The 17,836-nt window shown below is 51.2% G+C and overlaps 1 protein-coding gene across 1 annotated transcript; it reads right to left on the reverse strand.

Annotated features, from left to right (window-relative positions):
- Positions 1–403: 403 nt before the first annotated feature.
- On the reverse strand, positions 404–17,836 carry MYBL2 (MYB proto-oncogene like 2). The gene is made up of 14 exons (XM_054081937.1): positions 17,740–17,836; positions 15,811–15,904; positions 14,607–14,678; positions 14,151–14,243; positions 12,245–12,465; positions 11,939–12,095; positions 10,882–11,151; positions 9,246–9,632; positions 7,443–7,582; positions 6,406–6,505; positions 5,667–5,780; positions 4,991–5,107; positions 4,452–4,598; positions 404–2,345 (listed from the first exon to the last, which is right to left on the reverse strand). Exons 1-14 carry the CDS (start codon positions 17,757–17,759, stop codon positions 2,217–2,219), a joined length of 2,061 nt encoding a protein of 686 aa, XP_053937912.1. The 5' UTR covers positions 17,760–17,836; the 3' UTR covers positions 404–2,216.

Here is a 17,836-nt window from a genome sequence, read left to right on the forward strand (position 1 = left end):
GCAGAGGCTTCAAGGGGACAATGGTTGGGGCGCAGCCAGGGACACTGTGGGGACACGGAGTCCTGGACTGAGAAGGATCTCCAGCTCCAGCCCAGGGACTCCACAGCCACAGGTAAGTTCAACCTCTGAGGCTTTTGTCAGGAATAGAGCATCTAAATTAACAGAATAAATCAAGTGTAGGGCCTTGTTCCCCCACCTGCAGAGCAGTGCCCATTTCCAAGCCCCAGGATAGCCAAGACAGCCTGGCAAGATCCACACCAAACTTTCCAATTAGAAGCTAATTATCTTTTTACTCATTAACCACGCCAGGCCTGAATCATTTTCTTCAGTATTTTTCTGCCTTTCAACCTTTCTTAACAAGCACTCTGCCATGCAGGACACCCGGCCCTATCTAGATTTACAGCATCAGACTAGTAGTTAATACTTCTCAGCCTCATAATCCTTTAATTTAGGGGCAGTTCCCAAATCTACACGTCAGGCTTATGCACCGATTTACTCTCCGGCAGACTCTGCCTGCTCAGGACTCTCAGCTTACATCGGCTCCAGAAAGGAAATGCAATTCAGGGCTTGGTTTTTGTCACCCAGCACAGGTATGGCCAAGCCTGCTAAACTCCGAGCGAAGAGGGATGGGTTTATGATGATTTCTCTTAAAATAACAAGAGAATTGAAGCAGCTAAAGCCAGGCTTTCAGACAAGTGGTCCCTACTGTCTTTCCAAAGCAAACATTGCAGCACTGAGAAACAGAAATAAAAATGACTTCATGGATTTACTTTGGCCCAGAGCTTGTAGAAATGAAAAATGAGCTGGGTTTCTAAAACTCCCTCGTTTCCCAGAATCCACGGTTTTATTAACAAGCTTCGCAGTAAGGGCTTCTTGACTATTCCCTGTGTAAGCCACAACCTGAAATAAGATTTATATAGCCCTGCTCCGTTTTTCCACCCTGCAGAGTGACTGGGGACAGTTAAGATGCATGGAGTGAACAGACCCCCTCCCTGCATCTTTGCTGCACTGCCACCCCCAGCCAGAGCCTGGTGGCTTAGAGGGGACAGCACATCACAGCACAGCCCTGAACAGAGCTCACCCAAAGCTGTTCATGCACTTGGTCTAACTGGCAAGTCGCTCCTCAGTATTTCCAGCTCCTTTCCCATTGCACAGACAATATATTGATACTATTGCTGCATTTCATCCTTGGCTACATCGAAATGGCAAACCATATTACTGCTATCACACAGAGACAACTCTATGGACACAGCTTTGGACTCCAAAGGAAGGACAGAAGAGGCTCTGCTACATCACATGCTCCTGGTGCTGTTCGCAGGTTCACAGCTCTCAGCAGCCTCTACCCAACTCCTGCAGCCACGCTAAGCTCAAACACAGAACAGCACCTTCCCATAAAGTAACCAAAACCATTCCTAAACAGTGATTAAACTACTGAGAGTGAGGAGAAGGCATCCCTAGCCACATAGACCAACATAAATTCAGCAATTTGCCAGGAAAGATCACACGTGAAACCCTATGTCTTCCTGCGTCTCACCACCCCAGCACAGCCCTGCCTCCCTCTGAGCATGGCGAGGCCGAGTCAGAGTCCGAGTAACAGGGTGATGTTAGCACCATTGTTTATTTGAAGAGGGAGCGCAGCCCTGGGGAGAGGCACCAGGCGCTCCCCTTCCGCAGCACAGCAGTACAAAGCAGCCCCACAGGGAACGAGAGGCCAGCTCCAAACACCAGTCGCCCCACAGCGTATCTCCCAGCCTCTGTCCTCACAGAGTCAGGGGAGAGCACTCCATCCCCTGTGAAAGCTGGAAGGGGAGATGAGACATGTGCAGGAATGTTCGCAAAAGCCGTTCCCGAGGTACTAGAGCAGGTAGTGAGAAATCCAGGCAGGCAGAGAGGCCCGTCTCCACTGTGCACGCTGCTCCAAGGTGGAACACGGCTGTGTGCTTCTACTTTTGCAGAACCCAGGTCTTGCAAAGAGAGGTCAGCTCTCCAAACCTCCCTCATCTGCTTTTCCACAATGATCCCAAACCTTGCATTCCACACATTAGCCAGCAGTTAGCCCAACTTATTACAATATAGATCTACCTGGAAACAGAAGGAAAAAAATCCACCCCCACACAGCACAGCCTGGCAGAGGATATTTTTTTCCTGTGGTTCCCCCTTCTCTCCATTTATAAAAACATTTTAAAAAATAAAATTAAAAAAAGCAGAATAATCCTTCATGATAAGATTAAGGTCCTTGATGTGTGAGACTGTTTCAACATGCCCAAAAACTGTCGAGCTTTCTCCTGCATGAAGAGTTGGTCTTGGGTTCCACCACAGGCCACTGCTTTCCAAGCCCTGGTCATCTGCAGAGGGAAAAGAAAGAACACGTACAGCACAGTTAAGAGAGAGGACAAAGACAGTGTTGACATGCCATTTAAAAAAAAAAAATGTATCATAACAACTATCTGCTACCCAAGGGAAATAAAACTTGGTAGTTAGGAGCACCCATCTTGCAGCCAGGAGGAGCATGAACACTGCCAGTTACACATCACAGCCAAGATGGTCGTTTCTATCTAAGAGGGATTATGTTCAACAGTTTCCCAGGTGAGTGCTCAGTTTCAGGATGGTCCACATGCCCTTTCAGGTCTTTCACTTACTTGGCTTGAGGCAGAAACCCAAAAGCACAAACCCACTAAAGCTCCTTCTGCTGAAGAGATTCCAGAGGGATAGAAGGAATTCAAGCTTTGGGATTTATTCCTAACCCATTCAATTCCTACACAAGCCGCTCAGCACAAGGTCTAGGTTGCCAAAGACCATCCTTAACGGCAATTTGGTGCCTTCAGCTTCAGCGAGACCCCATAGCACATAGGAAGAGCTGAAAGTCAGGTGTGCTTCAGTCACTGCATGCAGAAAGGTTTCCCATAAAGTGGTTTTGCACCTCAGGAAAACCCCTGTGAATACTCTGCTAAATGGATATCCATTTATACATGCACTGCAAAGAACCAGAGCTCAAGCTTCAGCACTTGCTTACGTTAACAACCCCCTCATGCAGCCACAGTACAGCTTCAGGGCTGATTTAGGTTCAGCCCACAGCTAGGTGAGCTTCCTTAATAAATAATTGCCACTGCTAGCAACACTGCTCTGGCACAATAAATCCCAGGAGCCCAGCAACACCGCAGACAGCTCTGCTGTCTCTGGGCAATGGGATTTTTCACTGCACACCTGTGTACTTTGTCACCACACAAGCTGCCTTACTGTCACCTTCAAGTCACTCCCAAAGCTTTATTTATGTGGATCTATTAGCTCGCAGAGCAGTACGACCCTGCCTAGGACGGGAGGAGAAATGGAAGTGTTTAAGTAGAGTTTATTTTCAGAAAGGAAAGGAATCACTCTGGCTGAGGAGCGCTTATTTATCAGAAGGAAAAGCTTTCACAACAGACAGCTCTAATCCAGGGACAGATTCCACCTCCCCTTGCTGCAGTGCTCCATGAAGACTGAGATAAGGCAGTACAGCAAAATCCACTGTACCTGGATTTTGCCAGGGATCTGAACACTAGGCCCCCAGCTGCAGTTTCACCCCCCACCCAGGACAGCACGTTTTTTCTTCCTCACTCAAGCTACCAGAGAGCTCCCATGACTTATCCCAAGCAAGCTGCAACAGCTGCAGAGTCATGGTCCAAATCCCCCTTCTCCAAGCCACACTGCCTAACAAAGCCAGGATAGCCCTCTACTACTGCACTCTTGCCTGCAAACAAACAAAATGGTGAAGATTAAGGAGAACACAAGAAACCACTTATGCCCCAGAGTGTATCTGTAGGCTGCTGTGACTCCAGCACAGCCCAGATGGGCTTCACAGCATGGAGGTGAGGAACAGCGTAGCTGTAACACTTCCAACCTCAGCACGAGCTACAAAGGTGATACACTGTCACCTGGAGCTCTGTACTGCCAGATGTTCAGGGAAACAGCAGGATAAAGCCAGCCTATTCTGCCTACGGCATACAGCCTTCCCCACAACCTAGAAACACCCTGAAGATCAGAGATGGTAAATACCTTTTCTGTCTGACATTTATTCAGCAGTTCACAGACTGGCTATGTGCAGAGGCAAAAAAAGATCAGCCTACTGTCACCCACTTGAGAAGTACTTGCCGGGAAAAAGAAAAAGTTTACTTCATTCCTCGGTCAATCTTCTAAAATCCCTGATGGATTGGGACAGGATGTGGGTTCCCATTAGGAAATACAGAGGTTGAACAAGCAGGCTACAGCTCTGATCAGCCATGGGGCTCAGGTTTGCAAAGAGAGAGCTGTAGCATGACAGTGTTGGCTCAGCATCTCCAAACCTGGGTGCAAAGACAGCTGAGGATGTCTGTGCAGGAGCGCACAGCTTCTTCTCCTCACTCCTCCTGAGGAAGGACAAGGGCTGCATTGCCAGCTAGCCTCCCGACAGGGAAAGCAGTAGTCACAGGGCTTACCGGTGCAGGTGGTCTGAAAAGGCTCGGCATTTTTCTATAGGACATCTTCTCTGGCTGCACTTGCACAAAGGCTCTGTTGAGTAAACCACTGTCATTCTTCCTGCTCGAGGAGGAAAGGTTCAGGGATCTTGACAGGAAATTCACAGGCTGCAACGAAGGGAAAGAAAACTGTATGAGAAAACAAGTTAATTTGCCCTAACAGCGCTGACACTTGGCTTGGCCAAAAGGCCAGCTAATAAATCCAGCCCTTCATCCACATCATGTTGAAAAGCAGGTACAGGTGGCAAAGCTCTCACTGCTATATTGCGCAGGCTTTCCTCGGAGAGCTTTTACTAACCAAATCAGACGCAGAGGAACACATTAAGGAAAACTCCTCCTAAAAACACAGCCTAACCTTGCAGGCCAGCACTGTCCACACAGCTCTCAAACAACTGGTGGAGGATCCTGAACAAGGATTACAGATCCAACCAGCCAAGGAAGTTCACTGCTCAGCCCCGCTGCAGCCAGCTCTAATCCTGGTCTGCCCGCAGCACACTCACCTGGGCTCTTTTGAAGCAGACAGTCTTGGGGAGGGCAGGCATATTTTGAGTCTTATCCTCATCAACAATATCCAGAGCCAGAGACTTCCGGACCTTCTTGATGGGACTCCTGCGCAACTAGGGGACAAAAAAACAAGCGTCAGCATGAATCAACCCTCTGAACGGCCATCCTACGGTCCCAGGGCGCACACCAAGCCAACATCAGCCCCAGCTTGCACTGCACCAGCACTTCAGGAAGAAGGCATGCTTCCCCACCAAAGAGCACAGCAGTTCCCAGTGCTCTCCTCCTGGCACCAAGAGCCACTAATTTATAAGAGGGGACCTCTTTCAATAGGGAAGGAAGGCCACCAGGAAACTGAGCCAAGAGACTCTGCATATAAGCCCAGAGCCTTCTAGCAGCCCAACTTGCCACAGATTCTCCAAGTGCATCACGGGTCTCTCCTGAAGGTTAAGAACATGGCATCTCCTGGAATGCCCCGAGTTCAGCGTAAATCAGGACACTGTTGGCAGTATTTTAAGAAGTCCTTAACCTCAGGCACCTCTTGCTGATTAAAAGACAGAAGCTATGGGCCACAAGCTTTTTGGCATCAACAGCAAGATGAACAAAACCAGCGAAAACACCCCTTAACAGCACAAGGTAGCTCAGCAACAGGTACTAAATGCTAAATGAGCTCACCCCTTGTTTCCTCATCTGTTTCTCAGGCTTCACATCATCCTCTATGATAAGTTCAATGCCAGCTTCACTTCGGAGCACCTCTTTCAAGTCTTCTTCCAGGTGAGGAGTCTGGGGCTGGTGTGAAAAGGTTGAGAGAGCACAAGACAGTCAAAATCTGTATGCTTGTCCAACTCATGAGTGTTTCCTCAAAGGATAATGGAGTCAGGGGAGCCCACAGTTGGAGGACAAACTTAATTACTTCCCAGCTGGAAGACACACGACAAGATTCCTGCTAATCCTGACAGATTTACACGATCACCATGCATAAGACACTTATTAGCTGAACCCCAAATGTGTCTTCAAGAGGCCAGTACACACAGAAGGATTGGCATACTGGAAACTGTGATGCCTGCAACACCCGCATTAAGACACTCAGTTCCTCAGGAATGCCTCGACAGATTATCTTTCTTTTCCTAAAGGTCATCAGTAGCCAAACACTGCAGCCTGATTCAAGGGCAGTTTGGGGCATTTGTAGCTGGTTTACAGAGGAATTAGAAATTCTGTGGCTACTTACCATGACACGTTCACCATGACAAGGTCCCCTTCATCCCTCCCATCTCAGTCTAGCACTACACCAAACTGTCCCTGGTTGCAGCACAGGTAACAGTTGGCTCCCAGCTCCACTGCAACCCATCCCATGTCCCTTCTGCATTCATTGCATTTCTGTCACCAGCAAGTGGCAGTCCTGCCCAATACTCACCAGAGGCCTAATTGGTCCGTATTTTTCCAAGGCATTTTTGAAAGGCGTGGGAGTGTGAGGTGTGTTGTCCACCACATACTTCTGATCTGGTGTAACAAACCTGGCAGAGTGCGAAAGACATGCTGTAACCCACACAAAGTAACCCACCCTCTTGACATGAGCCACCTGCAGTCTCACGTGGCAGCAGAAGCCACTTGCCTAGCTGGACTGTTCCTGGGCTTCAAGCAGGGCAAACAGGCATGGAGGAGCTTTTTAGCAGAAACAACATCCTTCAGACATGCCAGCTATGCAGCTCCATCCTGCCAGCTACCAAGTACCCTTGTCAGAAAGCAGTAGAGCAACCTGATACAGGCAACATGTGGCCCTGCAGGCCAGCCCTACTCTGCAACGATTCTGCTGGTAGATCTGCTCAGGATCAGCCTAGGCTTGTGAAAGCCATAGTTGGGCCAGCAGTAGTCCTGAGAGCAAATACACTTAGAGCCCAGCCACCTCACACCGCCCGGACAGAGGAGCTGCTCTGGGCCATGCCAACAACCGAGTGGTTTTGCTAGCACAGCCAGCACCCCTAAACATTGTGCTGCTTCAGCCCACCAGCAATAACACCCCTTCCCACCTGCCTGGGACAGTACCTTGGGTTACCATTGCCCTGGACTGTCCCTCAGGTCAGGCAAAACAGAGAGTACAGAGCTAAAGGGATGGATCTGAACAGCTCTTATAGAGAAAATCAAATCCCCTCCCTGCTGGCACAGGGCTCACAGCACAGCAATGTTTCCCAGTCAAAGATATGTACAAGGAACAGCAGCCTACCCAGCAGCTGAGCCCAACAGCAGGCACTTGGCTGCAGCCCAGATCAGATGGGACACCTGTTGCCTGCAGAAGTTGGGACAATAACACGGATTTAAGTCCCCAGCCTCCCTATCCCCTCTCAGCAGTGCCAGTATAAGTTCTGGGGAAGGTATGTTTGAATTGGACAAGATTCCTGTGTGGAAAAGGACATTCCTCAGGTCAGGGTGGGGAAAGAGGAAGAAAAGACTTACGCTGAGTTCTTCTGGAGCAGAGGAGTCTTGTCCCTGTGCAGTGGGGTGGTGACAATCACCTTCTGACTGCACACAGGTGTGGAGGTCAGAGATGGGTTCTCCAGTTCTAGCGTATCCTGTTTGGTCCAAAAGTTTAAGAACTGCACAGCACAGGGAAGAAAGAGAAGACACTCAGTCTCAAGCATCCCAGCACAGCACCACAAGTCATTGATTTTTTCTGAAATACAGGGGAAAATCTGAAGAAGGAACAATCCCCTCACATCGAGTAGCACAAGAGTGATCTATCTCAGTATAAAGCACAATGACTCTCAAAGACTCAAAGTCCTGTGCATAGACATAGACACTAAAGTTGCCAGAAGGTGCCTCACACCCATAAAGATTATTCACTTCCCACAAGGAATGAGCTGATATGACCACAGGCAGCTACAGGGTGAGAGAGAAGTCTCTCCTTGCACTGCTCCAGATAAGGCCAAGAAAAATGGTGAAGGAAAAGTAATGCCAGCCACCAAAGGCCTGTTCCTCCCTCAGGCTGGCAAATGTGAGGGAAGTCCGTTACAACAGTATACAAGTTAACAGATTTTGCATTGAGCTGTCCTTCAGCCTAAGCTGTAGGAAAATGGCAAACCGTCTCATCTTTGCTAGGATTTTACTTCACTTATTAGGTATCATGAAGCAGAATCCTAGCAGAGATGAGACGGTTTGCCATTTTCTCACAGTTCATGCTGAAGACAGCTAATAAGTGACTCCAACAAGGAATGGGGTCTGTATCCAAGAACCTATGGAGAGAGAAGAGCTGCGTGTGCTGCATTCACTGACGGTTGAAGCTCAGCCTGAGAGGAAGGACATGCCATCTGCCTTCTCCGATTCACTCCAGGCCCTCCAACCTTTTACACTCTGCAGGTCTGCACATTTCAGGTCACACACTGATTTCCTAGTTCTTGCTGGCCTTGCATTCCACCTGAACCAAGGTGTCAGACTGTCCTGGCGTGCTCTCCCATGTGTCACCCAGCGCTGCAGAAACAGCAGAAATAAAGGCTAGAAGGCATGGGTAGACTGGGTGTGAACAACGGAGCAGTTGCGGGGACTGCACTGGAGCATCCAACATGGTAGCAGCTTTTATTCTATTTTATAGACAGAACGCCACCACATCAATATATGAGAAACTAGTCGGTTTGAACATTGCAGTGCTCCAAGATGTGGAGTGTGTGGACACTGTAGGAGTTACGACAAAGACTAAAAGATCCCGAGTCCCTTATGCAACAAGACAAGACCAGAAGCACCTCCCTAAGCACAGCAACTCAACAGATCTGCACAAGTGCATGCTGTCAAGCCTGCCTGCACGACTTAACTGGAAACGAACAGGGAAAGCCATTTCTCACTGCTGCCACTCTGCTACCCACAGCTGGGGCAGCAATGCCCTGGGGACAGAAACACCATGCTCTCCAGCCATCCTGGAGCAGGCAGGCACTATCTGCACAATAGTGAGCACATGCCTTGCCCATCACAAACAGCGTCTGGGCTTAGCTGATGCTGCAAGCACTCCCAGAGGCAAATACAGGCTGCTGCTCCCACAGGAAGAGCAGCACTAAAGACAAACCACTCCAGAACCCAAGTCTGTGTCTTGTTTTAGCAGACACACCCTGCCCACTAGCACTGCCTCACTCAAGGCAGAAGAAATATAAAGCTGGTAGAGCTGATGGGAATATATAGCATTAAAGCAAGCATCTAGAGCACTGACATGTATTAGCTCACAACTAAGCTCAAGCAGAGAAGCACAGGCTGGGCTCTGCCACTGCTCTGTACCTGAGATGGAGAGAAGGGCAGTGTCTTCACAGGGGTACTCTTGGGCGTCATGCTGTTGCAGGAGTCAAGGAAGGAAAGGCTTGTGCTGGTGGCATTCTCCGTGACAGGTGAAAGGGAAATCTTCCTCTTCTTCTGCCTCTTCAGCACAGAGGGTGGCGTTCCAAAGCTCATCTCTGAATGTGGAGAGATGGGGATGAGCTCTCCCTTGCTGCTCTTACTCAAGTCAGAGATGGTGTGGCCATCCAGGCGGTACTCAGTCACATTGGACAGGGACGGCGTCGGCTTGCCGGGGGTTTGCCTCACTGGGCTGTTGCTGCTACTGCTGCCACCGGCGGAGGCTTCCTCAGGCAGGTCAAACTGGATCAGATCACACCAACCTTCTGGGTCCTGCACACAAGGGAAATGATCAGAAGCAGCCCCACAGGGAAAACTGAGCAGCCGACTGGTGCAGATGGAGATGAACTGGGAGGTGAAATAAGTGGGGATGTGAGATTGCACCAGATTTGCCTGGCTAGAGCAAAGCTCAAGCCCTCTCCCCTCTGCTGCCAGCACAGCTGAGAACCAAACCAGGGAAGTGACCCAGCTGAAGGCTGCTGCTTGTGTGTAGGACAGTTTTTTTCTATTTACGGAAGGCTGGTTTCCCAGTTCAGTTCACATCACAGCTGCACAAACAGCTGCACCCTCACACAGAGGAGACAAACAAAGCAGATGGGGACAGGGACTGAATGAAGCAACTGTCACCCAACACCAAACCAAGACTTGGGCACACCAGTACAGCTGGACACAGTGCTTTGCTGTAGCACGCACTGCTGGAAACAGATTAGAAGTGACCAGACCAGTTCAGAGAGCACCTGCTTCATAGCTCAACTCCACCAACACCCAAAGTACCATACAAGCAGACCCCTAAGGATCTGCAGATGGGCCGTAAAGCCTTGGGCACAAACTCTGCCCTCCTGTACACACACTAAGTCTATTCTCCACAGATAATCAGCTCATAAGCTCATCACGTAGGGTGAAGGCTGCAGTGATACTTCTCTGTGATGGCAGCAAAGTGCCCTGTTGATTCCAATCAGCCTCCTGCCCTGGTGTGCCTCCATCACCCTGGGGACCTCAGTGCTGCTTGACTGACTCAAAATTACTAGTTTCAGTGAAGCTACCTCCTCTGAAAGCAAGTGGTGGTATCCCCCAGTTTGACAGGGTCTATCCCACACACAACAAGTGGGCCTGGCCTATTCCAAATCTGTCTTGTCCTATCCCATCTTGTAACAGCAGGGAAAGGAAAGCTCATGAGCATGGGCCTGAACTGTCGTGAAAGGGAGAGCTGGAGACACTCTGGCTGATAAAGAAGGGCTTGAGATCAGCTTTGCCAGCATCTACAGTCTCCCCACCAGCAGAACCCATGCACAAGGACACTCACCTAGGGAAATATGAAAGCCCAAAGCAATACTTGGCAGAGCTGAAAAGGCTAATACAGCCCTGGAAAAGAGATGGTGGGTAGTTGCAACCAAAGGAAAGACGCAGCCTTCCTCAGGATGCCCATGGTGATGATCAAGGAGACCCAATAAGTTGACTCAAGGGAAGAGGGAGAGGATCAGTCTCCCTGCAATTGCTGCAGAAGCAAAGGTCTGTTACTTACGGATTCAATCATATCCAGAGCTTCATTGAAGGCTGGCACAGATGCTGGGTACAAATAATTGGCAGCTTCGACAACCCATTTGTATGGTGATGTGATAACTGAAGAGGCGTCCTCAGGCACCGCATCATCTGGGGTCCCCTCAGCGGTCTGCTCTGTCAGTTCGGCTGCTGGCAGCTCCGAGGGTAACTCCTGCACACCCGTCACTTCCTCGTCACTGACATCCTCTTCCTTTATTTTAGAGATATTGTCTGGGCAGTTCAGAAGGGCAGTCTTTGTGCATACAACAAAAAGTCCAGCCATTAGTAGAAAGCAAGGGAACGACACCAAGTCCTGGGGATGAAAAGCAAGGGTCCCTGGACACATTCAGCTCCACCTGCTCTCCTACCTACCATTCAGTTCCTTTCACATCGCCATCCTCCCTCACTGCTCTGTCCCATACACCATCTGAGCAGGATTCCATGCAACACAAGTAGCACAGGGCTGTTTAATTCAAGATTTCACTTAAAAGGATCCCAGGAGAAAGCTGAACAAAGGCTGAGCAGGTAGCAGAAGTTCTGAATTTTCTACATATCAAGAGCTCACCTTTGAAAACTATATACATCCTTCATGGAAAAAAAAAAAATAACTGGATGTACTTCCCCCGCTTCCTTTTTTTCAAGGAAAGGAACACCATATCCCTTCACCATGCCCCTCGCACTGGCTGGAGCAGCCTCGCTCTCCCACCAGCAACAGCACAACAAAGCCAAAAAAAATATCTTTCATCTCCAAGATGGACCTGGTGTTGGGGTTGGCAAGGTAACAGCACTAGCAGACTGCTCTCCTCCACCTGGACAACACACTCCGGCTCACATTACATCTCTAGCTCCTGGAGGGAGAGATCTCCCGAGAGTCAGTGTCTTGGAGAAGGCTGGGGGAAGGTACAGGCTGTCTATGTAGACACTAGGCTGTGGCAAAGGCACCGTGAGAGGCAGCAGGAGGGTGGATGAACAGCTCGGCTATGCATTAGCAGAGCAGGAGACTGACTCGGCTGCCTGCTGTAAACGTGCTGGTCCAGTACCTGGCTCCCAGCTCCCGTCTGACTTTGGCTCTCCTTGTCATCCACCTCCACGAGCAAGTACACTGACTTGGACTCCTTATTTTCATTGAGAAAGCCTCCGGTGTCCACCTTCCGCTTGATGGTGGAGTTCCAGTGATTCTTTACAGCATTGTCAGTCCTGTAGAGAAAGCAGAAGGAAACAGAAAATTACCGTTTACAGCAACTTTAAAGCACACTAACAACTCCTACACACTCTCCAGTCCTATCCTGTGAGCCCAATGCAAGGATCTCTACGAGCCACCCAGCACCAGTGAGCAAAGGTCCTACCTCCCAGGCAGCAGCTTGGCAATCTCTGCCCAACGATTCCCCAGGACCTTGTGGGCCTCAAAAATGATGCGATCCTCCTCTGCTGTCCACGAGGATTTCTTCACCTCAGGGTTCAGATGGTTATGCCAGCGTTCCCGGCACTGCTTCCCTAACCGCCCTTTCAGGTGCTTGGCTATCAGGGTCCATTGTTTGGTGCCATATTTTTTAACCAGTTCAATTACCTTGGAAGAAAGCAGGAGGGAAATAAGGAAATGGAATAAAGGAGGGGAAGGTCAATACAGTCATCTTCAGACTTTGTTCTTCACCTCCCTTGGGACCAGGTAAGGGCAGACAGAGAAAGGCCCTTCAGAGAAAAAACTAGAGGGATCCAGCACTGACAGATGTATCATACTCATGAGAGCAATAATTCAGCCAAATTCCTGGAAGAGGCTGTTTCTGTGCAGACATTTTGCCCCACAGCACCTGTGAATGCAGACGACCACTCACAGAAGATGGGGTGGAGACTAGCAGGTAGGCCCACATTTAGAAACACACGTATCCCTCCTACTGAGGTCCTGCCCATGTGTCAACAGCCTCTATCAGCTCTGCAGTGTCTGCCTGCAGCGACAGAGGCGCTGCCTCCCCTGCACAATACGCTAAACACACCAAGGACACACCAGCTCCATACCCTGCAAGCACCAGGATGCACAGTGAGTGCTTCAATGCATGAACAAGTCATATTCACTTAAGAGCAATCCACTTTGCCACTTCCACTTCACCCAGGGCTGTGTCACTCCTGCCTGAGGCTCAGCACAAATGCTTTCGGGCACAGAATCTGTTCTGAACCCCTGCACAATGTCCATGGCACAATCAGGACAAAATCTATTGCCTGTAATATTCAGCCTGCCAAAATCTTAGAGGGTGAAGGGTTCTCAAAGAGCATTTCCACTCTGGCCAGCTGTACTCAGGTGAAAGGTGCAGGCAGGCAATTCTCACAGTGCTCTTGACCCATAACAAACATCCCTACTGTAGACTCTTGACTATCAAGCACAAACGGACCAAAACCACAAAACTGAGGCACGGAAAAAGGAGCTGGAGCATTGCAGGACAAAGCAATGTGCAGTGTCAGGAGGAGAAAGCTGGAGCCCAGCCTGGCTGGCAGTGAGCATTGTGACTGGGTAGGCTGACAGTCAGGATGTGCCAAAGGAAAGGGAAAGCAGGCAGCTATTGCTCTTCTGTAGGGAGGTGGAAGGGACATCATGATAAGCTTCCTTAGGACACGCTTGACATAACACACAGATGGGAAGCAAAAGAGACAATAACAGCTTATAACAGGACCAAAAGGGAAAGAAATGGAGGAGCAGAGTGTTATAGAGAATCAGACAAACTAGGAAATTTTACAGCAGAAAACCGTGGTAAAAGTTGGAATTCACTCCAATTTTTCTTAAGTACGAGGAAATGATGAGCTTATGTGAGCTCGTCCCTCTCAGCTCACTGTGAAATCAACAGACACAGGGTCACAGAAGTCATGATTCACCTAGCTGACCTCAGACAGCCACTTCAGGCTGTCTGCTGTGGCACAGGAAATGCCAGTTTTATTTTCTCTTGGGTCCAACACGGCCAGGTCAGGGGGAGATCTGCCAGTAGGCAGATGAATTAATTCCCTTTTTTGCTCTCTCCCTTGGCAGCCTACTGTAGCAGCGCTGTGTGAAAGGGAGAAGGTGTTTAGCCTTTAGGCCTCGACTTGCTTCTCCTCGTCACGACCACAGCTGCATTAGTCTGCTCAGAACAGGACAGAGTGCTGCTCTCATGGGTATCTACCATGGGAAAGAATTACCCAGTTTACAAGAAAAGATCAGAGGGTCTGACACCTCCAACCTCTCTGCACTCACAGTCCAATGCTCAGATTGTCTCAGCCCTAACTTACCTTTTGGTCCTCCTCTTTGGTCCAAGGGCCCTTAACCAAGTCTGGATTCAACACCCTCAGCCACCGGTACTGACACTGCTGATCACTACGGTTCTGGGAAAAGGAATGAGAGCAGCCACATGTTAGACCAGAGGCTCCAAAAGTCCCTAGAGCAACAGCAGTTCCCACAGAAAACCTGCAGAAGCATAGACTATGACTAGTGCATGGGGCACAGCAAACGGGGACAGAACAACCTCAATTTCTCATCCCAGCTCCAACGGATTCACCCTTGAAAGTCCTCTATATAAGCAGGATGGCTTCCTGCCCTGAAGGAGCACCATTTCACAGACTGGAGCAGCAATTACAGAACCAAGTCCCACAGTGCAAGGTGCTGAACAGATGCAGACAGCTAGCATACTGAGGTCAAAAAACAACATGCAAACACTATGATTCCCAACTGGGCAAAGGGTCACTTACAGGAAAGTGACTGGCCAGGAACTTCCAGTCATTCTGCCCGTAATGTCTTACTAACATCTTCAGCTGCTCATCCTGCAAAGAACAAAGACATTCACTTTCACATACACCAAGGCAACACAACGCCACAGGCACCCCCTGACGCTGCCAGTCCCAGGAACAAGCTAGATATTTTGAACAGTCAAGTCTTCTTTTGGCATTCTGTGTTCAGGGAAGGAAAGTAGCTCACACCATCCTTTAGCAGCACACCAGTGCTTGGAGCCCAGATAGAACAGACCTTTTGGTTCTGTTCTGAGCTCTGTACTAGGTTAAGTTCATACAGCAAGTACAAAACACGAGCTCAGCTCTATTGCAGCAGCCTGGTTCAAACTCTGCTGCCAAGGCTACCTGCTTACCCAGCCCCAGCACATCCCTGACCAGACAGCACCTCCCAGCTCAGCCACCGCTTTGCCTGGCCCAGAAAGCTGACTGGTTTAAGTGTATCACCTGTAGCCCAGCGCTACTGGCATCTACAGCGTTCCTTTCACAAACCCTGCTGTAGCCGAGGTTTGCCAACTCTTACAGCTTGCAAAAAGCCTGCTATAGGTGTCCTTGCCTGTGTGCTCCAGATGGGCTGACATACGAAATAATTCCCTGCCCAACGTGAGCCCAAAGCTTTGATCTCTGCACAATGACCATCGTGCTTGGTGTTCAGACCCCAGGGGAGACAAAACATCTTAGAGTTTTCAAACAGAGCAAAGATGATGGAGTAACTGGGAGGAGGGAAGAGAATATCCCAGCTAATTCCAGGCTCTTAGCCAAGATGAGTAAGCCATGTTCCCAACAGCCTCAACACTCTCTGCTTTTGCTGCTTTCTGTAGGAGAACATTTCCACTGTGTGATTCAGCTTGCTGGAGGCCTTGTCCATCCTCTGGATCCCCTCTTTGCTCAGAACAGAGCTGCAGGCTGCAGTCATCTCACTGAGGGCTCAGATGCTTAAGCTGAAGCGGTGGGAGCTCTTACTTTCCCGGCTACATTTCGAACTCACACAAACTCCCCACCCCTATCAAGGCCTTGGCTCCCATGAGCAAAACAGATACAGGGTCTTCTCCAGCCGGAAGACCACAGGAGTTGGTGTCATGGCCAGCAGGTGAGAACTGGGTTGAAGGTACCCAAGACCCGTGTGCCACATCAGAGGCCTGCCCCAAACTGGCCTGTTCTCACTCACCTCTTCTTGTGTCCACTTGACCTTGCACCTTCCATCCCGCTGCTCCGGCACATCTGAGTCAGTATCCTGACAATGCACCTCATCTTGGTCCTCACTAGAGATGAATAAAGGAAGATTATAATGATCGAAAGATTATATGATCGAAACACAGCAGAGAAAGAAGAGCAGAGCTCCAGAGAGCACTCCATGTTGTGCAGCACAGCTCTAGAGCCACTCTCCCAGCCCTGAACCCTGACACCTCACAGACACTCATTCAGACATCTCAGGTTCATGGGGGTCCCTCAGCTTTGAGTTCTCCCATGCATGCTCACAATTTTCATGCCGCTGAGTGCAGCGGAAGGGGCACTTCTGCTCCTTCCCACCCCCCCAAAGGAGGACTGGGACAATTTTCCCTCTTACAAACATAGAATCACTAGATTGGAAAAGACCTTTGAGATCATAAAGTCCAACCGTACGTGTCCACTACTAAACCACATCTCTAAGCACTTTATCTACAATCTTTCAAACACCTCCAGGGATGGGGACTCAACCACTGCCCTGGGCAGCAGGTTTCACTGCCCAATAACTTTCGGTGAAGAAGTTTTTCCTCATGTCTAATCTGAATCTGCCCTGGCGCAACTTGAGGCCATTTCCTCTCGTCCTATCTATCACTCAAGAGAAGAGACCAACACCCTCCTCACTCCAGCCTCCTTTCAGGCAGCTGTAGACAGTGATAAGTCTCCCTTCAGCCTCCTTTTCTCAAGGCCAAACAACCCCAGCTCCCTCAACCACTCTTGGTAAGACTTGTGTTCCCATACTCGTTCTCCTTACAGCCAGGCAGCCCCAGGGTGCAGAGAGGAAAGCAAGACCGGGGCCAGGCAGCTGGTGTCACCCCTCACCCACCCGGACCCCCGGCCTCCTCCTGCCACCCCTCTGCTTCAGAACTGCAAAGCCAGGCTCTCGGCTGGAGCCAGGAGGAGAGTGTAGAGCGAGCAGGATCGCGATGCTAAGGGGTGCAGGGACCAGAGACCAAGGGGACCCCTGAGGGAGTGCAGGGAGCCTGAGGTGTGCAGGGACAGAGGGTGCTGGGACTGTGGAGCCCTGGGGGGTACGGAGGGGTGGCAGGGACCGGAGACAGCGGGGAGCACAGAGCCTCGGGGGGGGACACCCCCGGGAGGGGAGAACACAGGGGACAGCAGAGCCCCGGTGGGAGTGCGGGGGTCTGGGACCGCGGAGATCCAGGGAGCCCAGAGGGTGCGGGAACAGGAGGTGCTGGGACAGAGGAGGGGGGGGGGGGGGGGGCGCGGTGCGGGGACTGGAGACCGCGGGGACCCCCGAGGGAGTGCGGGGAGCCCGAGGGAGATGGAAACAGGGCGGGAAGAGTGGAGCGCGCAAGAGTGGAGCGCGCGGGCACTGCGGAGGATGCAGCGAGTCCCCAGAAGGAGTACGGGGACAGGGGAGCGCGGAGCCCAGGATGGGGTGCGAGGAGCCCGGGGGGGGGGGAGGAGAGGTGGCGGAGCCCGGAGGGATGCAGGGAGCCCAGGGGGTGCGGGGACAGGGAGTGCTGGGATCGTGGAGACCCCGGGGGTGGTACGGGGAGCACGGAGCCCCAGGGGGATGCGGGGGGAGAAACAGGGCGGGGACAGGGGAGCGCGGAGCCCCGAATGGGGTGCGGGGAGACCAGGGGGATGCGGACACCGCGGAGGATGCGGTGAGTCCCGCGGAGGGGGTGCGGGGACAGGGGAGCCCGGAGCGATGCAGGGAGCCCAGAGGGATGCGGGCACCGCGGAGGGGGTGCGGGGACAGGGGAGTGCGGAGCCGCGTAAGGGACGCAGGGAGCCCAGGGGGATGGGGCACCGCGGAGGATGCGGCGAGTCCTCCGGTGGGCGTGCGAGGAGTGGGATAGCGGAGCTCGGAGAGGACACAAGGACCCCGTTGAGACGCACTCACCCGCGGCCCCGGCGCGCCATGGCGGGGCGGGCGGCGGCGGCGGCGCTTTCCTATCTCGCGCCAACGGCGTCCCCCGCCCGCCCGGGGCCGGGCCGCG

Source organism: Cuculus canorus, chromosome 16 (genome assembly GCF_017976375.1).
Source record: "Cuculus canorus isolate bCucCan1 chromosome 16, bCucCan1.pri, whole genome shotgun sequence".
NCBI lineage: Eukaryota > Metazoa > Chordata > Aves > Cuculiformes > Cuculidae > Cuculus > Cuculus canorus.